Source organism: Aphis gossypii, chromosome 3 (genome assembly GCF_020184175.1).
Source record: "Aphis gossypii isolate Hap1 chromosome 3, ASM2018417v2, whole genome shotgun sequence".
Taxonomy (NCBI): domain Eukaryota; kingdom Metazoa; phylum Arthropoda; class Insecta; order Hemiptera; family Aphididae; genus Aphis; species Aphis gossypii.
Window position 1 is genome coordinate 53271227 of NC_065532.1, and position 17522 is coordinate 53288748.

Sequence of the window (17522 nt, forward strand, 5' to 3'; positions counted from 1 at the left end):
AGCACTCGATTGTTTTAAAAAAGGAGTATATTTATTTTTTAAAAAGTCAAAATAAAACATGACTAAAATTAACCTAAAATTAACCAGTTAAAAAAATTAATAAAACAAATTTGAAAATTGTATTCAAATAAAAAAAAAATTGATTACCAAGTATTTCTCTAGATTTGCAGTAATGAAACTAACACTATATTGTCCGACATAATATTTTTTTAAATAGAAAACGACTCTTTACATCCACTGAATTGATCGGTGCACACTAATTTATAAAAGAGGTTTCAAATTACAACACTAAATCTTAAATTTTGAAATGGTCGATGTCGATGTTATAGGCATACTGACCGTTTAGATACTGCTTGCTATAATATGCAGATTTAATAACCTATACGTTATTAATACATTTGATAAACAAGCCGATAACTAAAACAATAACAATTCAATACCTGAAACGTATTCTGGGTTTTTACGTTTTTTATTAATTCGATTTTTTATTATTACTTTAGTAGCATAATAAACATATTATAAAAATTCGATTTCTATCTCATATATATCAACAATATTAATGAACAATTTAATTCTCACAACTATTAAACTTAATTAAAGCATAATATATATTATAATATTTTTAAATTACTTGTTTTTTATACTTCGTACAATAGTATTATATTAAGTACATTAATACACAGTGCACAGTGATACAGCTATGTCACTATAATATCCTCCAATGGCTTTAATTCTAGAAAATAATTGGTGACCGATTAGTTTAATTTAAGTATATTATAAATATATTTATAAGGAAACGTACAACCAGCAGATTAAAATTTTTTTTTTAAATTAAACTTTAAACAAAATATCCTACCAGCCCATTCAGTTTAGCCCGAAGCGCCGGCTTCGTAATCGTTAAACCAGCGAGAAAAATTGTTTCAAAAGATTCGGGGAAACGATAAAATTCTTGTTTCGTTACCATTGTAAATGTTAACTCTCGCGTACATTGCTATAAATATATTACATATTTTTTTCCTTGAGGCAAATTTTCGTTTTATTACATAATAAGTACTGTCGTCTTCGCTGCCGCGCAAAAACTAAAATATATGGGTTACCGGCCTATTTTATAAATTATAACAATATAAAAAATAAAATGATAAAATGATACCTATAGCCAACTAGGTATACACTATACGTATTATAATACAGTTGCGGACGACTTACTCGAAAAATATACGAAAATAGGTACCTAGTAGGTGGTATATTATTGTAAGTTATAAGATGAATCGCCGGCGATTTGTCCGGAGTATTATAAATCAATTACGAATTAAAATATTGTCACGGTGTTTCGCTACACGGCGTGCGCAATTATTACGCGGCATGTACCACGCGCGATTCGGTTCAGATAACTCTAAAGACGTCGGTCCTAGAGCCTCCAGTGATTTACGATACATGAGTATGCTATGTACGTGTCGTCTTTGGAGATATAACAACACGCTCGTGCGAACGAACTATACTTTAATATTGCGCTGTAAATTATGATACTATTCGGTCTCGGTGTAAAAATCAAAAAAAAAAATGAAATCTCACGATTTTTATTAGTATATAGGTACGCCGCAGCGGTGTTGTGTACTATGACTATATATATATATATATATATTGTATATTATATTATGATATCATTATCATTACAATCGCACACGTTGCAGGTAGCGGTACCCGAAGGATGAATCATGAATATCGATCGGCATCATTCGTACAGATGATATGAGGAATAACCACGTCGTAGGCGTACATATAGGTAACGTTTACCGGACAGGTAATACGCTGTACATATAATATTCGATTATCGTATGGATTACGATATGATGTTTTTTACGTCTTATTACATGTCTGTACGAGCGGTATTTTGTATTCGATTGCACACGGCCCTCTTAGCGGCGGATGAATCGCGCAACAGTGTGTGTAGTACAGCAGATAACGATCGCCCACCTGACAAACGAGCGACGAAATATGCGGCGGCGTGCCTAGAACACGTGTAGGTACCTATAACATACCTATGTAGAGTAGACTTGCGAGCATACATTATCTCGACGATGTCGCAAAAACGGTAAGACGTATATATTGGCCGAAACGATATTATAATATTATTATTACACTGCAGCAGTCGACTATTTTCCCTTCTCATCCACCCCGAACGCGTCAACGACCTCGCCGTAACATTATTTTTCCGACGTGAGTGCGCGCGCGTGTGTGTGTGTGTCGGTGACTCAGTGTGTGTGTGTGTGTGTGTGTGTGTTTGTGATTTGGACGGTAAAAAAAAATTACACCGTCACCGTGTGTACGCGTGTGTCTGTGTTTGAGAGAGTAATTACGTGTTTTTTTTGAAAAAAAAAAAAAAAAGAGAGAAAAGCATTGCACGCGATACCTACTTCGTGCGAGTGGCGAGTGCGTACACAATATAATATACTACGTTACTATACGCGTATATCGTGAGACGTACGACCTACCCACCTATTACAAATATAGTGCAACACCGCAACAATATATAAGTACATTAAATATATTACTTATATATACGTATAGGCGTCGGAGTCGCCCGCCGCCGGTGACTCAACTTGCGAATTTCGCGACTATATACCTCTTTTTGCAGCGTGTCTAGACTGCAGCCGTGGTCGTGGCGGCGGCGGAAAATCGATTATATTTTCTTCGACCAAGCAAAGTGAGGTACCTACTACAACTATTATAGGTATTATTTTTTTGTACGCCAACAGTATATTATCTACTGCGATGGCCTTACGATATTATCTCTTTTACACACCTTTTGAGATTTCGTCGAAAACGATACGCGTCACGTGCATGCACTTATATAGGCATACAATAAACTGCAGTTGGTCCCTGCGGTCCGCAGCGCTGCACGGAAGTCGTCGTCCGGAAGCAAACGGCGCGTTTGAAAATTCCACGGTTTTATAACGAGGTTTTTTCACTTTATTTTTTACTTCACCGATATTATTACATCCTGTTTTTACACATTTAATCCAAACGTATATTATGTATTATAACATTAATACTATTACCTACGTATATTATGCTTAAGGCCGCGTGAGAAATTGCTTTCATCGTGATTTTCATTTTTTTTTTTTCATCATCATATTATTAATACTTTGTCTAATTGTGAAAACTCGCTATACTGGCTATTATTCTGGCTACTACCTATACAATTAACAACACGGGCGCATATATTAGTTATTAATGCAATCTAATTTTGTAAATGATAATAATATTCAACATATTACTCATTGTTGTTGCATTAAAAAATGTATGTGTTATTAAATTGTACATCAAAGAACTATATTATAACATCACGTAATTTCTTAGCTTTTGTTTCTTATATATTACGGTTTTTTTTTCGAAAATATATTATTATTATGCTAATTTACATTTTTCAACGATTTAAGATCATTGATTATATAAACCATAAACTCGTTATTGAATTTAACTATATATAAAGCCAGTAAATCAACTACGTCACTTGTAATAACCGAGAAAAAAAATAAAGTAGAAATCACTTAATATGACTTTATATGATCAATTATAAGGTTATAATAACCAATTTAAAAAAGTCCTCTCAAAATATTGTTATTATCATACCTTCCTTTAAAACACATATATCAGCTAATAAGACCATTTTTCCAAGGTCATATTAAACGATTAAAATATAAAGATATTATGTGTTTAAAAACACGAATCAATCTATAATTAATTTTAACATAATAGTTGCACAACTGTTTATTTAAAATATTGAGGTACTTATACAGAGTGTTCGTTTTAATATCAGTCAATATTTTCCTAATAACATTTTAAATATACATTTTATTTCTCATTATAGAATCTTTAGAGCTCTTTTTAAAACTGTTTTGAATTTGTACATTATACTTAAATATAAACATTGTAAGGTTTCAAGTCTTTAAATTTCATATAACTCCAGTGGAGGAATAGAGCTAAGATGTTTAACAAAATGTTGCTATCTCGCCCGTTTAAACAATACTTTCTAATAAATAATATTAACAATTTTATTTATACATTAAAAATTTTAGAAAAATATTATTTAGTATTTAAGATATATTTATATTATAGAAAAGAAAAAATAAGTTTTAAAAAACCACGAAATCACTATGATAAAAAGTAGTGGAAAATCAACTTGATTATAGATTCCATAATGATAGTGAAAATTGAAATCTAAATCTGAAATTTATAGTTGAACAATTCTAAAATTATCTCATTTTGTAAATGTCTAGACTATTTAAACGATAAAAAATATTTAATATAACTGGTTATTTTTTAAGTACTCGGTACAATAATAATAAACAATTAACTCCTTCGGACTTGACAACCGAAAACAGGTTTTTCTAATATTAAACTTAGAATAATGATACTATTGTTTAAACGTAGAGTACTTACACACTTTATAATTATAATATTATTTACATACGGTTAATTATCTGTTATGATCCATTAAACGGCCGTCAGGATTAATTAAAGACTTGCAACTGCAACAGTAGGTAAGTAAGTAGGTAGGTATGTCGTAATATTATGATGGTGTATTAATGTATTATATTCAATTAATAATAGTGAATAATTAACGTCCGCATAAGAACCATATAATAAGAATGTATTGTGTTTATACACAATAGTTAGAAGTACTAATTTTTTATTTGTAGGTAAGTATATAATATATATTATTTATTATTTCAGAATATTATACAATTTTAAGACTGAAGTGTGTATTATTATATGAAAACTGGAAGTTTCCTAATCATTCAAATGCAGCTGCACCCATTATGCCACTTTCTCCCCTACGTCTATATAATATGATTTCAGAACAAAAACAAATACAAAAACGAGACGCTTAAGCAGTCGTCATCTCTCCACTACGTGGGCTTTAAGTTGTTAGACTCAAAAGATTATGACCGTGCCCGTTTCTACTAGATGCATTTTAATTTAATATATATTTATTATAAACATGTGTACTTCTCAGAGACGCATAAAGCACGGAGTACTATATTTTCGAGGAAAAGTAAATAATATTATATTTAGCTATTACTATACACAGATTTTCTTTTACTACCAAGTCATTATACCATAGTAACGTGATGAATAAGGCAAATGACTATGAATACAGATCTTAGAATTGACCCTATCTTTTCATCACCCTAGTTTGCTCTATAGAAACACTAGAAACAATTGATCATTATTTTAGTTGTTTGGGACAATTTTAAAAATTAGTTTTTACAAACTTATGTAAATATATTTGATAGTAATTAATAAGGATACTTTGATACTATGATAAACAGTAATATTTTTCACAATCTTAACATATAGTCTATTTTAGCGGTTATTGATGTTTGAGCAAGTTACTTTTAAGTCTTCCTAGCTACCACCATAGATTTAAAGATTTATAACAAATAATATATTTATTATAACCCAGTTATACTAATAACTATAGTAACTTAATTATACATAATATTATTATTATATATATATTATATCTCTGTGCTATTTACAGTTCATAGAACTTAAATTAATTATTTAAAAATTTGCAAAGATGTAAGGTCTGTTTAAATCACACCTCAACTAATCCTACCCTAAAAAAAATCAGTTTTCTTAGTGACAGCACTCACTATAATTTAGTCTTATTTTATAATACGAAGTGGTCACGTACTATTAAAGTAAAACTATACTCATTACTCACAAGAATCACTCCACGAACTTATTTATAGTTTAGCAATTTAACAAATAATTTTTCTTCTTTCCAACTTGGAAGTATGGATTAGTAGAGAATAGTCGTCAGCTATCATTTATTATATGTATATATATAAATTGTGGTCTAATATAGTTCATAATATGAAGTATTCTTTCGCTGGTTAATAAATCAAAATTTTTATCGTTAACTGTACTTTCACACGAAAATATGTTCTATTAGCAAATAACTAGGATCGCGTGATGGTAGATATAATATTATAATTTAGTACATGCTCATAAGTCTAGGGTTCTAAAAAACATCACATCGCACGTCGGATCATATATACAAAACGGAAATGAACATTATAGCGTATATAAATCAAGAACGGAAACCAATAATACTAAAAAACAAAAAAAACGGAGAGCACTGTCTGCTCCAGGATGCTATATATTATTATATATTTCGGCAATAATAATTCTTCACGCCTATAATAATATGATCACTATAATCATAAATAAATTTAATGTCTATGTTCCTAACGCAAAAATTCGCTACTTATATAGTACGTAATGATTATAGAATAAGTCTATTCTATAATCAATGATAATACGTTCTTGCATATCCATACAGAACGACGAATTCGGTGTATCTTTCACGTTCGAGTGTTCCCCGCGGAATATTATTATCATTAATTTTATTATTGAGGTCGCCTCCGCATCGATTGCTCCGCGTGACGTATGTTCGACTATAGGTGACGAGTCACGGTGGAATCATAATGTAGTAACAATAGTAATAATATTATATAGTCAACGGTCGTAAATCAATTGTAAAACGGAAAAGTGAAAACTCCCCATTCGCTATAAAATATTCCACACAGGTACGTAACCAAGTATATAGTTGACGAAATAATGAGACTGGCGTATCGGCGACGGGGCTGGAGACGTCTTGAAAACAATAAAGGAGTGCAAAAACGCCGCCGACCGATCAAACTGTATTTATTATACTGTATGCATAAACAGTGTAGGCCAACGCCTATTGCCATTCTCCCTCATTTGTTTGACACGGGAAAAATGAGAAAACACGGTAACTCGACCGATATATTATATTCACGTGTTTATTGCACAGCAACGGTGCGAAAACTACTGAAAATTCTAGTCGAGTTTTTTGGCCGACACTCCCAGCACGGCGTTATCGTCTGCGGGGCTCGCCTGAATATAAGTAAATAAGTTATTTCCCGTTGGAAAGTGCTCACTCGAGTCTTCCGTTTCCGGACACTATAACGAAGTCGAGTGTTACACTATAGGTGTACATATAATTTACGCACACACGCTCGTTATCGGTTGACAACGTAAATAATAATAATGTGACATGTAAGTACATATAACTGCTGCTTGTCGTAAAAACCAAAAAAAAAAAACCGATGACAGTAAATATAATATACTCCATATATTATTATTACATGCAGTAGTATAAGTTTGTAAGATTTATATTATGTTGTTTTACGAACCGCAGTAACAAAATGAATAATTTCACTTAGGAATCATATGCCGTTTCCGGAAGTTTTACAACACGAATTTCCGATCACTATAGACTCAGTGTATATAATATATCCTGCATAGTGCATGTATAGGTGTAACTGTGTAAGTACGTGTATTATGGAATCGTGCTTATTGCTTACGTTAAGGATACGTAAAAATATAAAGTTTTGGGCTATTGATTTAAATTTAAATTTTTGCGTTACTATTAGGCCTGAAATTCTAAATTATACTCTTTGACCTCTTTTTAATGTTTATCGACCAAATGTATTTAATTGTTTTTTTTTTTTTTTAGGTGAAATAATAAATATGTACTCGTCATACGACAGCTCTGAATCGGTATAATACCTATGACAAAATAAAACCTTGATATACATATTCGTCATAATTTGAGTCGTTAATTCGGAAAATATTATTACAATTCTCTGACCTTATTTCGTGTATGCTTATTTATATCACTTCTTTCGTGATATCTATTTTACCGACAAAAATGGTCACAATCTGAAAAATATAATATTGTTATTACACGCTATTGTCTATATATTACTTATGAATTAAAATTAAAATATGTATTCTAGTGCACGTAGGTCATTTCGAGTGCAAACATTTCTGCCGCAACATTTTTTTTTCATTGCGTAAGACGATCGCAATTCACTCTGTGGTATATTTCACGTAAAACATTATGATATATATTTTGAGAAATTCGGTTCAGGGGCATTCTCATGGGGAGAGGCTGCACGTGCAGCACGTATAAAGTGTATTTCGGTTCCTTATTGTTTTTCACCACCACTAGTGGCACTAGTTCCCATCTAAATCGGCCAGCTTGTTTTATTTATCAGTTAATATTTTATTAAATTTATATGTATAGGTACCTGCTACCACGACAGTATTAACTTACAGGCAGTAGAAATAGCTTACCGTCCAAAACACTTGTGAACGCTATTCGTTCAGCTGATAAATATCACTATTACGAAACACTTTAATACCTAAACACATGAGGTTTTTACGCCCTTCTGCCTAGGGTTGAAAGGAAATGGTACACTCCACGAAAATCCACCCTAAAATCTTTGTCTTGATTGCATGGCTATTGCACATAGGCATAATAGTTTATCCATTTAGTAAAATCACAATTTTATCGTGGAACACTTAAGCAAATTACTATAACACAGGGTAACTCACCTCCATTTATAATTTAATAATGTATTAATTAACTATTTAATTTAATTTTAATTTTTAAAATTTCGAAATATACTTACAGAACATATTTTAAAATTCTTGAAATTATTTTCACTATTTGTGGAGCATTTTTTACCGATGCAAACTTCTCTTTTTCATATGACACACCTCATTTTTACTGCAGTAAATTATAAAATGGATAATTTTTTTGAAAATGTTAATATACCTAATCCAAAATTCAAACGAGTAGTTTTTCAGTTATTAAAATGTACTAGGTAATAATAATAATCCTTAAAAATGGTTTTACAAACATATTAAATAAGTGCATTATTAGATCTAGTATTTATTATACTAGGACTAATTTTACAAATTATACATGTTCATAAATTAATATTAATTAGTAAAATGTTCAATTTAATATAGCCCCATATTTTTCAAACTCGTTACTACAGAACTATTTTCATTAGTATACAAAGTCAAACAACTCAAAAAGTACCCGTTCGAATTTTATTTTTAATGCATCGAACATTTCAAAAAAAAGTCATCCTGTATATAATGAATAGTAAACGTATAAATATATGATAATTTATCATACTATAATTTATATTCGTTTTTTCAAATCGTTTTAGACTGCTCGGTATAAATTATAACGTTACAACAACTCTCGACTATTGAACTCCTCCTATTAAAATACTTGATGCATCGTTTAATGGCGTCAACGATTATGTATAGTGTAATAATTATATGTAAATGTAATCAAAAAAAAATCATCAAAATGTCGAAACAATATTTTACCAATATATAGTATAATGTCTATTTAAGCTTGTGTATTACTTAGTTCCTGTTTGGAAACAAATATGAAGGTTGAACAATACCTATTGGATACTATGTCGCAACCATGGTCAACAAAACCAGATTTTTTTTTTCCATAAATAGAGTCATATTAAAACGATACTTTGGATACCTATAAAAATAATATTGTAATTCTCGACGAACGGTATGATTTAGACTCCTGTCTCCTTTCCATACTCGTGAGTTATGAATATAACGTCCATGACGTATATCAAATGTCAATGACTATAATAATATTATCTATACGGTATATACACATGATTTATAATAATTATAGTAAAAATTTTATCAATTTGATATTTTACGCGGAGAACACAGAACATAACAAAATACATGTGGCGGCGGTGTAAGTACATGAATACACTTTCTGTAATCATCGGCGATAAAATGAAACTGAAATCATTTGAATAGAATTGATTTTCCACGTGAATTTTTATTCCCTAATAGAATGTTTCTCAGTCGTAAAATGTATGTAAAATATCCTATTTCTTATAAAAGGATAAAAAAAAACTAATCTTCTGTATATTTACGTGACTACACATCAGTTGTACAGCAATACAAGACGTAATATAACGTCCCTTACATTATGTATACATATAGAGCGTTTTCGACAAGTTTGTCTCGACGCTTAAGTTAGACGAGCGAGTAGGCCCGCGTTTGTGGGGGAGCAAGAAGGGGACAGAGGTAGAGAGGGATTGACATAAAGAGAAAGAGAGACGTTTAAGTATTTAAACGTGTTAAAAACAGGCGTGCTGATGTATACAAACGAACAGAGATTTACATAATGCGTTTAAATAGCTTCACGTTGTATTCATTTCAACTGGCTCGGCCGTTTTCGTCCCGACGTGCTATCGCCCCTGCTGCAAGTGTAAACGTCATATTATATAGTGACTTTGAACGCGTTACAATAATAACAGCTATTAAGCTGATATATTATATACATACATGTCGTGAATAGAACGAATCTATGACCATATCGGCTGCAAAATAAAAACACACGTGTGACCGGATATGGGACAACAAGGTCTTGTCGTCGGCCGTAATAACAGCGTTTACGAGGTGTTGTATCTCGTTATTATATCAAAGTAATATATGTATAAGATATTATGAATTATGATGTTTGATTGTACACGACAAAATTTTCGATAATCACTTCAGCGGTTCGAGTACGCGATGATTATGTACAAAATATAATATATTGTCATCATTATCATAATATTTTATAGGCAACCGCATTTAGTCGTCAAATAACACTGAGTCATCGCAGACAACATCATTATCTATATACACGATATAATAGTTATTGATTATAATATTATACGTGAACAAGCGCTGTGATATTATTATTATTATATTATGAACAATACAAATTTCACATGAAATAATATTTGTAAACGTTTTCATTCTCAAATCAGCACAACATATCTACTTCAAAACCGGTAGCGAGGAAAACCTACCTATTTATCGATCGTCTATGACGAATGGCAACAATAGAATTTTTGCTCGCATTCGCATAAAATAGTGTATACATAATATATATATATATTTGTGTGAGCACGTGTGCTCGTCGATCGCATGCCCATAACTCGTTAAAATAATAATGTATTCTGAATATTATAATAAATAATGATAGTAAAAATAATACAAAATGTATTAACATATGTGAACGAACGTTTTAAATTGAAAAACTGTCGTGGGTTCGATTTTTGTATTAACTAAACCATTTTATTCAACTAGCTATATTGAATATATTACAATAACACATAAAACCATATAAAAGTGGCCAAGTAGGTATATTATAACTTTAAGATATATTATTTTCTGTGACTCGTGTGGTGTTCGCGAACGTCACATACAAAGAGCAACTGATTTGGATTTATTTTACAACATTATACAGCACAGAAGAGGGTTTTGATTAAATATACAAAATAATAATTCAATAAATAGACAAACATAAGATCAACGAGAGTTAAAATATCCAATACATACTCCAATAGAAAATAAACATTGACCACCAAAACTTAATAGCATATATTATTATAAAACATAATATTAAGTTTCACAATAAACTACAATTTACTTTACTGTGTACACATCGAAGATCGACAACTACATACTTCTTATATTTCGATACTTAAATCGTTTTAAAATGTCTTCTTATATTAATTGAAATTTATTTTCTTATAATATTTTTTATTCATATTAAATCATTTAAAAAATGCGTAATTTAAATCGTTTACTAGTATGCTCGGCCGAGAACGACGAGAACTAACTTTTTTTCTTCTGTACAGCAGTATGAAACACCACTACAGAATCGACGAGACCATCGTGTTTAAAAAAAAAAAACATTTGATAAATATTTATTTTCTAATTGGTTCGAATCGTCATGCGCGCAGTTAATATTCGACGGCATTACGATAATAATAAAATATTATGTAATATAAAAACATACGAGGTCAGTGGCGTAAATTGGTTTCAATTTCTGGTGGTGCACAAAAATATTTTAATTTTTAACCTACCACTTATTTCGTTTGAAAATCCCCACAAACATTACAACCCATCAAACATTATATTTTTATTTTTTTTTATGTTAAATTAATAATACCTAATGAGTATTGAATTGTTTTACTATGATACCTATAACATTAATAAATAAATTACAAAACAACATTTTTGGAAAAAAATAATGTCTTTGCTATTTTTTATAACTATAGTTATAGAAGTATTTTATTATTTTAAATTTTAAATTTCTTTTTCCTAAGCAGAATATTTTTTGTAGTATCTCGTCTATAAAAATCAAATTTCACATAAATATTGTATTAGTCGTAACTCATAATAGTAAATAGTAATAAGTTATAACTTTATAAGTATTAAAAACATAGATGAGTAGAGTGGGTACACTTGAATTACATCACTCCCCTCATAAAATCTTTGAATACTTCCCAACTCATCCAAAATTTGGTTTTATAAAATAATCAGAGTACTACAAAAAATATTCTGAATAATGTGTTATCTTAAAAAAAAAAAAAATAACAACGATAGAGAAAAAAAATAAAAATATTTTTAACAACTCATAATTATGTAAAAGAAATATTTTCAAAAACGTTATTAGCTTATTAAAATAATGAGTGCCTTATGTCAAATGAATCGTTCAATATAATAATGTACTATATTATGAAGAATGTCCATTATAAACGAGTCTAACGACGAGTACTTGACCCGTCGTCACTGAACGTACCTACCTATATAAAAAATAATATTATAATTTAGGATGCGATTCTTTAAACGACGACAATAATTTATATGGGTTCGTGTAATGATCGATAGACTTAATTAAAACGCATCTTAAAGACAACGAGTTTTGGAGACGGCGAGAGAGTAAAAATGAAGAAAAAAAAAACCGAGAACCGTCATTTATTATATTATATAAAAAGAATAAAATTAAACGAAAAACCTTGCCAGTGTCGTATATGGAATATAAGATAATATATAATATATACACAATATAATCGACGTGTGAACGACCACCCATCCACCCACCGGCGCGAGTGCTCGGACCACGGCGGTGGCATTACTCACTTTAAGTGTTATCGTCGCCTGTTAATTAACGCGAATACATAAATCTCATTTCGTTTAAAAAAAAAAAGAAAAAAAAATACGGAATAATTGCACAATTATAACGAAATGTATGTTATATTCCCGGCGCGGATTGTTTCTAGCCGAGCGGGAGGAGCACGACGAAAAACGTCCATTAATGTTCGTTAGGTCAGGCTTGTCGTACACACGTAATAATAATAATATAGTTAAAACGTACGAATGAGCATAATACATAATATAAGTCTTATAATATTATTTAGCCGTCGTTCGATTGTTGCCCTCTCCACGCTCGGCGGCTGCCGTTGCCGCTGCGGCAAACGGACCAACGCGTCGTCGTCCGAACGTGTGTTCGTCGTGATTTTACGATATCGTTATATAAGCGTACATAGTTTTGGCTCGCCGTCGCGATTGTGTCGTTTCGAATGCGCTAGATTACAATATTATATTTTTATAGTCGGCAATCGTGTCGATCGCGGGCCGTACGGGTTACAAAATATTAATCGTATACACATTGTATATTATTAACGCGTACGAGCAAAAATCGGTTTTAACGTATTTTCGTAATTGATAAAAAAACACACACACACACACACATACACAGCCTAACTATGCATATAATATAATAATAATAATAACACGCTCGTCCGAGCCACACAGTGATTGTAGGTATAATAAATACCTGATTATGTACATAAAAAACTGGTTGTACAACAGCGGCGTTGGCCAGTATAATATAACGACAACAAAAAAATGGCAGTCGTCTATACGCCGCCCGACAAACTATATAATATTATAGCCGCGACAAGCAACGAGTGGGTAATAATCGAACATATATACGCAGTAAGGTGTATAATACTGCACCATTAACGTTTCCAAATATCATAAAATCGTCTTTTACACGTTTTTAGGTGCCCTCCTTGTAAATCGTGTACTTTTCATAATAATTCATACACGGTAAAACAAATCGTACAGCATCGCACGGCATGAACTGACGAAAGTCACTTAACAATAATAAAACAAAATAAACACAAAAAATTCCTCAACAATTTTGTTAGTATAATATATTTAGCTAATTTAGAATATAATGCATTGTGTCTAGTACATATAAAATTTTCTATATGATATAATATTACATAATATGATGTGTGTTGATACGGCAGGATATATATAACAACATATTTATCGTAGCTACACGATTTCACAATTTTACACAGAAAATAATAGCGCACATATCCTTATATACCTATAAGCGTATAGATATTACAAAAAATTACCGATCTATAAGATATAAAACATAATATTTAGTCATTGTAAATTTACCCCACATTTATGTATAAATTTTTTTTTATACATTCGTGTATATATCAATATGAACATCGTGTTCTAGCATAAAATCGTACAGTCTGCGTTAGTATATATATATAAGCATATACAAGTATAAGCTATACATATATTTTACAATGATAAAAATAATAATAATAATAATAATAACTAATATACACGCTAACACAGTGGCTCACGAAAGAGGAAGGGAAGTTAAGGGGTTGTTTATAACAAACTCACCCTTGAACGTTTTTTTTTTTTAATTTCTTCAGAGGAAACAGTGTTTTTACTGTTACCACCCGTTCAAAAAAAAAAAATTAAAAATAAATCATAGGTTTGCCACTGAGCTAACCAGTGGTAATAATATTATTGCGATATTATCGTACATGACGTACTCATGTATGACATTTTATAATATTGTGTAATATTATAATCGTAACACTAATTAAGGTCGGTTTTTAGCACCATTCGTTCGCACGAGAAAAGCATAATATCGTCTTCCCCGTCTAACATCATCGACAAACACATAACAACGAAATTATAATATTTAATTTACGCACCTAACATCATAACGTCATAATAAATAATAAATATTATATAATAATATTATATGCACGGGAAAATAATAATAATATAATATAATTCGATCGCAAAAAAAAAAAAAAATTAAACAAATACAATTAAAACGAGATAAATCGCGATAACAATTTAAACGTTTCAAATACAAAAATATATAAATATCATACGTCGTCGTATCGTTGTGCCTTCGTTCCAAATAAATAGATTTATAATTATTATAATCACGTGTCCGCAATGTGTTGCAGAGGACGTCGGGTCTGACGTCACAACGATACGAGTACGAGAACATTAAATATGTTTTTTTGACGACCACCGGAGGTCGGAAATCGCCCGAATTGGGGGGGAGGGGGAATTAAAACTATATGCGGATTATTATTGAATATTTATTTTTTAAACGAGAGGTATCCCCTCCACCACACGACTCCTCGACGACGACGGCGATTGACGATCAAGTCCTTTGGACGGGCGCCGGAATCCGAGTGACGATCGGCGAATCGGGTTTCGAGTCTTTTCGGGGACTTGGCGACATCACTGCGTACCGGTTGATAATGTCAGCAACCTGTTGGCAAAACGTGTCGGCCGACAATTGCGGTCGTTGTTTAGACGACCAGTGCCGGCCACCGGCCGCGTTCCACGTGTTGTTCCGGCCCAGCAACGGGGTGGCCGGCGACGACGACGAAAAAGGCGGTTGGGGTTGTCCTGCTGCAGAACCGTCCGCGTACGGTGCGGGTGACCTGCGGCTCGGCGTCGGTGTCTGCGACCGGCCGAACGCCGGTGAAGGATGCTGCTGCTGCTGCTGCTGTCTCGACGACTGGGTGGTGGAACGGTTCCGGCGGAACGGCGACTGTTGCGGGCTGGGCGTCTCTTTTCCGCCAGCCGAACGACTGCGGGGCGGCCGCGTCACTCGCGTTACCGGTGGCGTGCCTGCAATCAAATGCGTAACAATGACATAAACTATGTACAACGATGAGATAAAGGTTAAACTTATGAGTTACCATTAGGTTTTTGTGATAATATGTGAAAAGTACACACGAAATGTGCTTAAGGTACCTAAACTAAATGTGGAGAATAAATGCTAAATAGCCAATAACAACTAATGGTAATTAGTGGTATCAGATTTTTACTTTCCTGCAGTACACCCTTTATTTTATTTTTAAACCACTGTATACGAAAGGAACGGAAATAGCATTTCTATCCCTCGCCTTCAGCGTTCCCTATATAATCAGGTACTTTTACGATTTACAAGTATTTCAAATATTTTCCTAACCTATAATATTATTATAGCTAATAGTACAATTTTATACAATTATTAGTAATTATTAATAATTTATTAATGATTTATTAGTATTTAGTAGTTATTATTTTATCTAAAATCTTAAATCAGCCATATTAAATCTTAGATATTCATTATTAGTTATTATCTTCTATAAATATCATTTTGATTGGTATATCTATTCAAATTGGTAAATAATTGCATTTTCATCGCGCAAAGATTTCGAGATTCACCAATACTAGTTTGTTAACCGTTCGACAGATCTAATCTCAACGAATTCAATCAATCTAGGATACCTATATTTCATAACCACTAGCCTACAATTACTTGGTTTTTTTTTTTGCTTTGCACAACAGTTTTGAATTTTTACGGAATCCGAGACTTTTTGTAAGGAACCGTCGGCGATATTATACGCGCAAAATCACATCATTATTTACTTATTACATAATAATAATAATAAGTCATAACGTATATCCCGCGGGTTACTGTAATATCTAATGATGACGACAATTACGAATGTGCGCGGTGGTTTAGCGTGACGTCGTGTAAACGCGTCCGCGGTGACGATTACGGCACACGTATTATGTTTTATAATATATGTTAAAAAATGTATAGGCGTGTCTGACAGTGTGGACGGTAAAGTCGTATAATAATAATAATAATATGCGTGTGTACTATGCGCCCAGCGTGGCGTAGGTATAACATAACAAATTATAAAATATAAACATAAATATATTTTTTTTTTTAATTCCGTCTCTCGTTCGACGTTGTTTCGATTTCCCCGCGGCTATTCATATTTCGGCCGTCTCCGCGAATCGTGAGTGCAAAACGTTCTGCAATCCATTTTAGACGTCGTATTCTTCATAATATATAATATAGTCGTTGTACAAGAAAACATTAAATTATAATCGGTATGTGCGCGCAAGAAATGTCCATGAAGTTGGGTTAGGTTAGTATTAGGTTAGGTTAAATACGTGCTCAGACGACTATAGGTATAGCGTACCTTCTCCCTCGCCATCACATGAAGTACGAAGAAAATCGACGGCGACAATTCCCAAGATAAATCAAAGATTAATAATTGAACAGAAATATTAATACGCAATTCGTTTGTTTGTCGTTAAACACAACATATATATCACACTGCAGGTGCGAGAACGAGTTGAAAAAATGAAACTGCGATAAGCAATTATTATTTTATCGCGAGCATGATCTGCGTTTTCAGTTGACGCATATTTGCGTGTACCGATATCCCACCGGCCATTGCCATCGTTGACCTTGCCTATAGGGTGATTATTTAAACACAGAACGCTCATCATCCCTGTAAATTTAGCAAATTTTTTTTGTGTGCCTTATAATTACAATTGCATACTACATATTATGCTTATAACTAATGAAGTAAGGCATTAGATTACAACTTTTTACTATTTTCGATTACGTAAATAATTAAAAAAACATTTTTTTT

General features: G+C 32.0%; 1 protein-coding gene across 2 annotated transcripts in view; it reads right to left on the reverse strand.

Annotated features, from left to right (window-relative positions):
• Nucleotides 1-13920: 13920 nt before the first annotated feature.
• LOC114126155 (GAS2-like protein pickled eggs) overlaps nt 13921-17522 on the reverse strand; it is a 34765-nt gene continuing 31163 nt past the window's right edge. For both annotated transcript variants that reach the window (XM_050203607.1, XM_050203606.1), the window contains exon 9: nt 13921-15711. In XM_050203607.1, the coding sequence (XP_050059564.1) occupies nt 15236-15711 (476 nt within the window). In that variant the 3' untranslated portion in view covers nt 13921-15235. The remainder of the gene's footprint in view (nt 15712-17522) is intronic.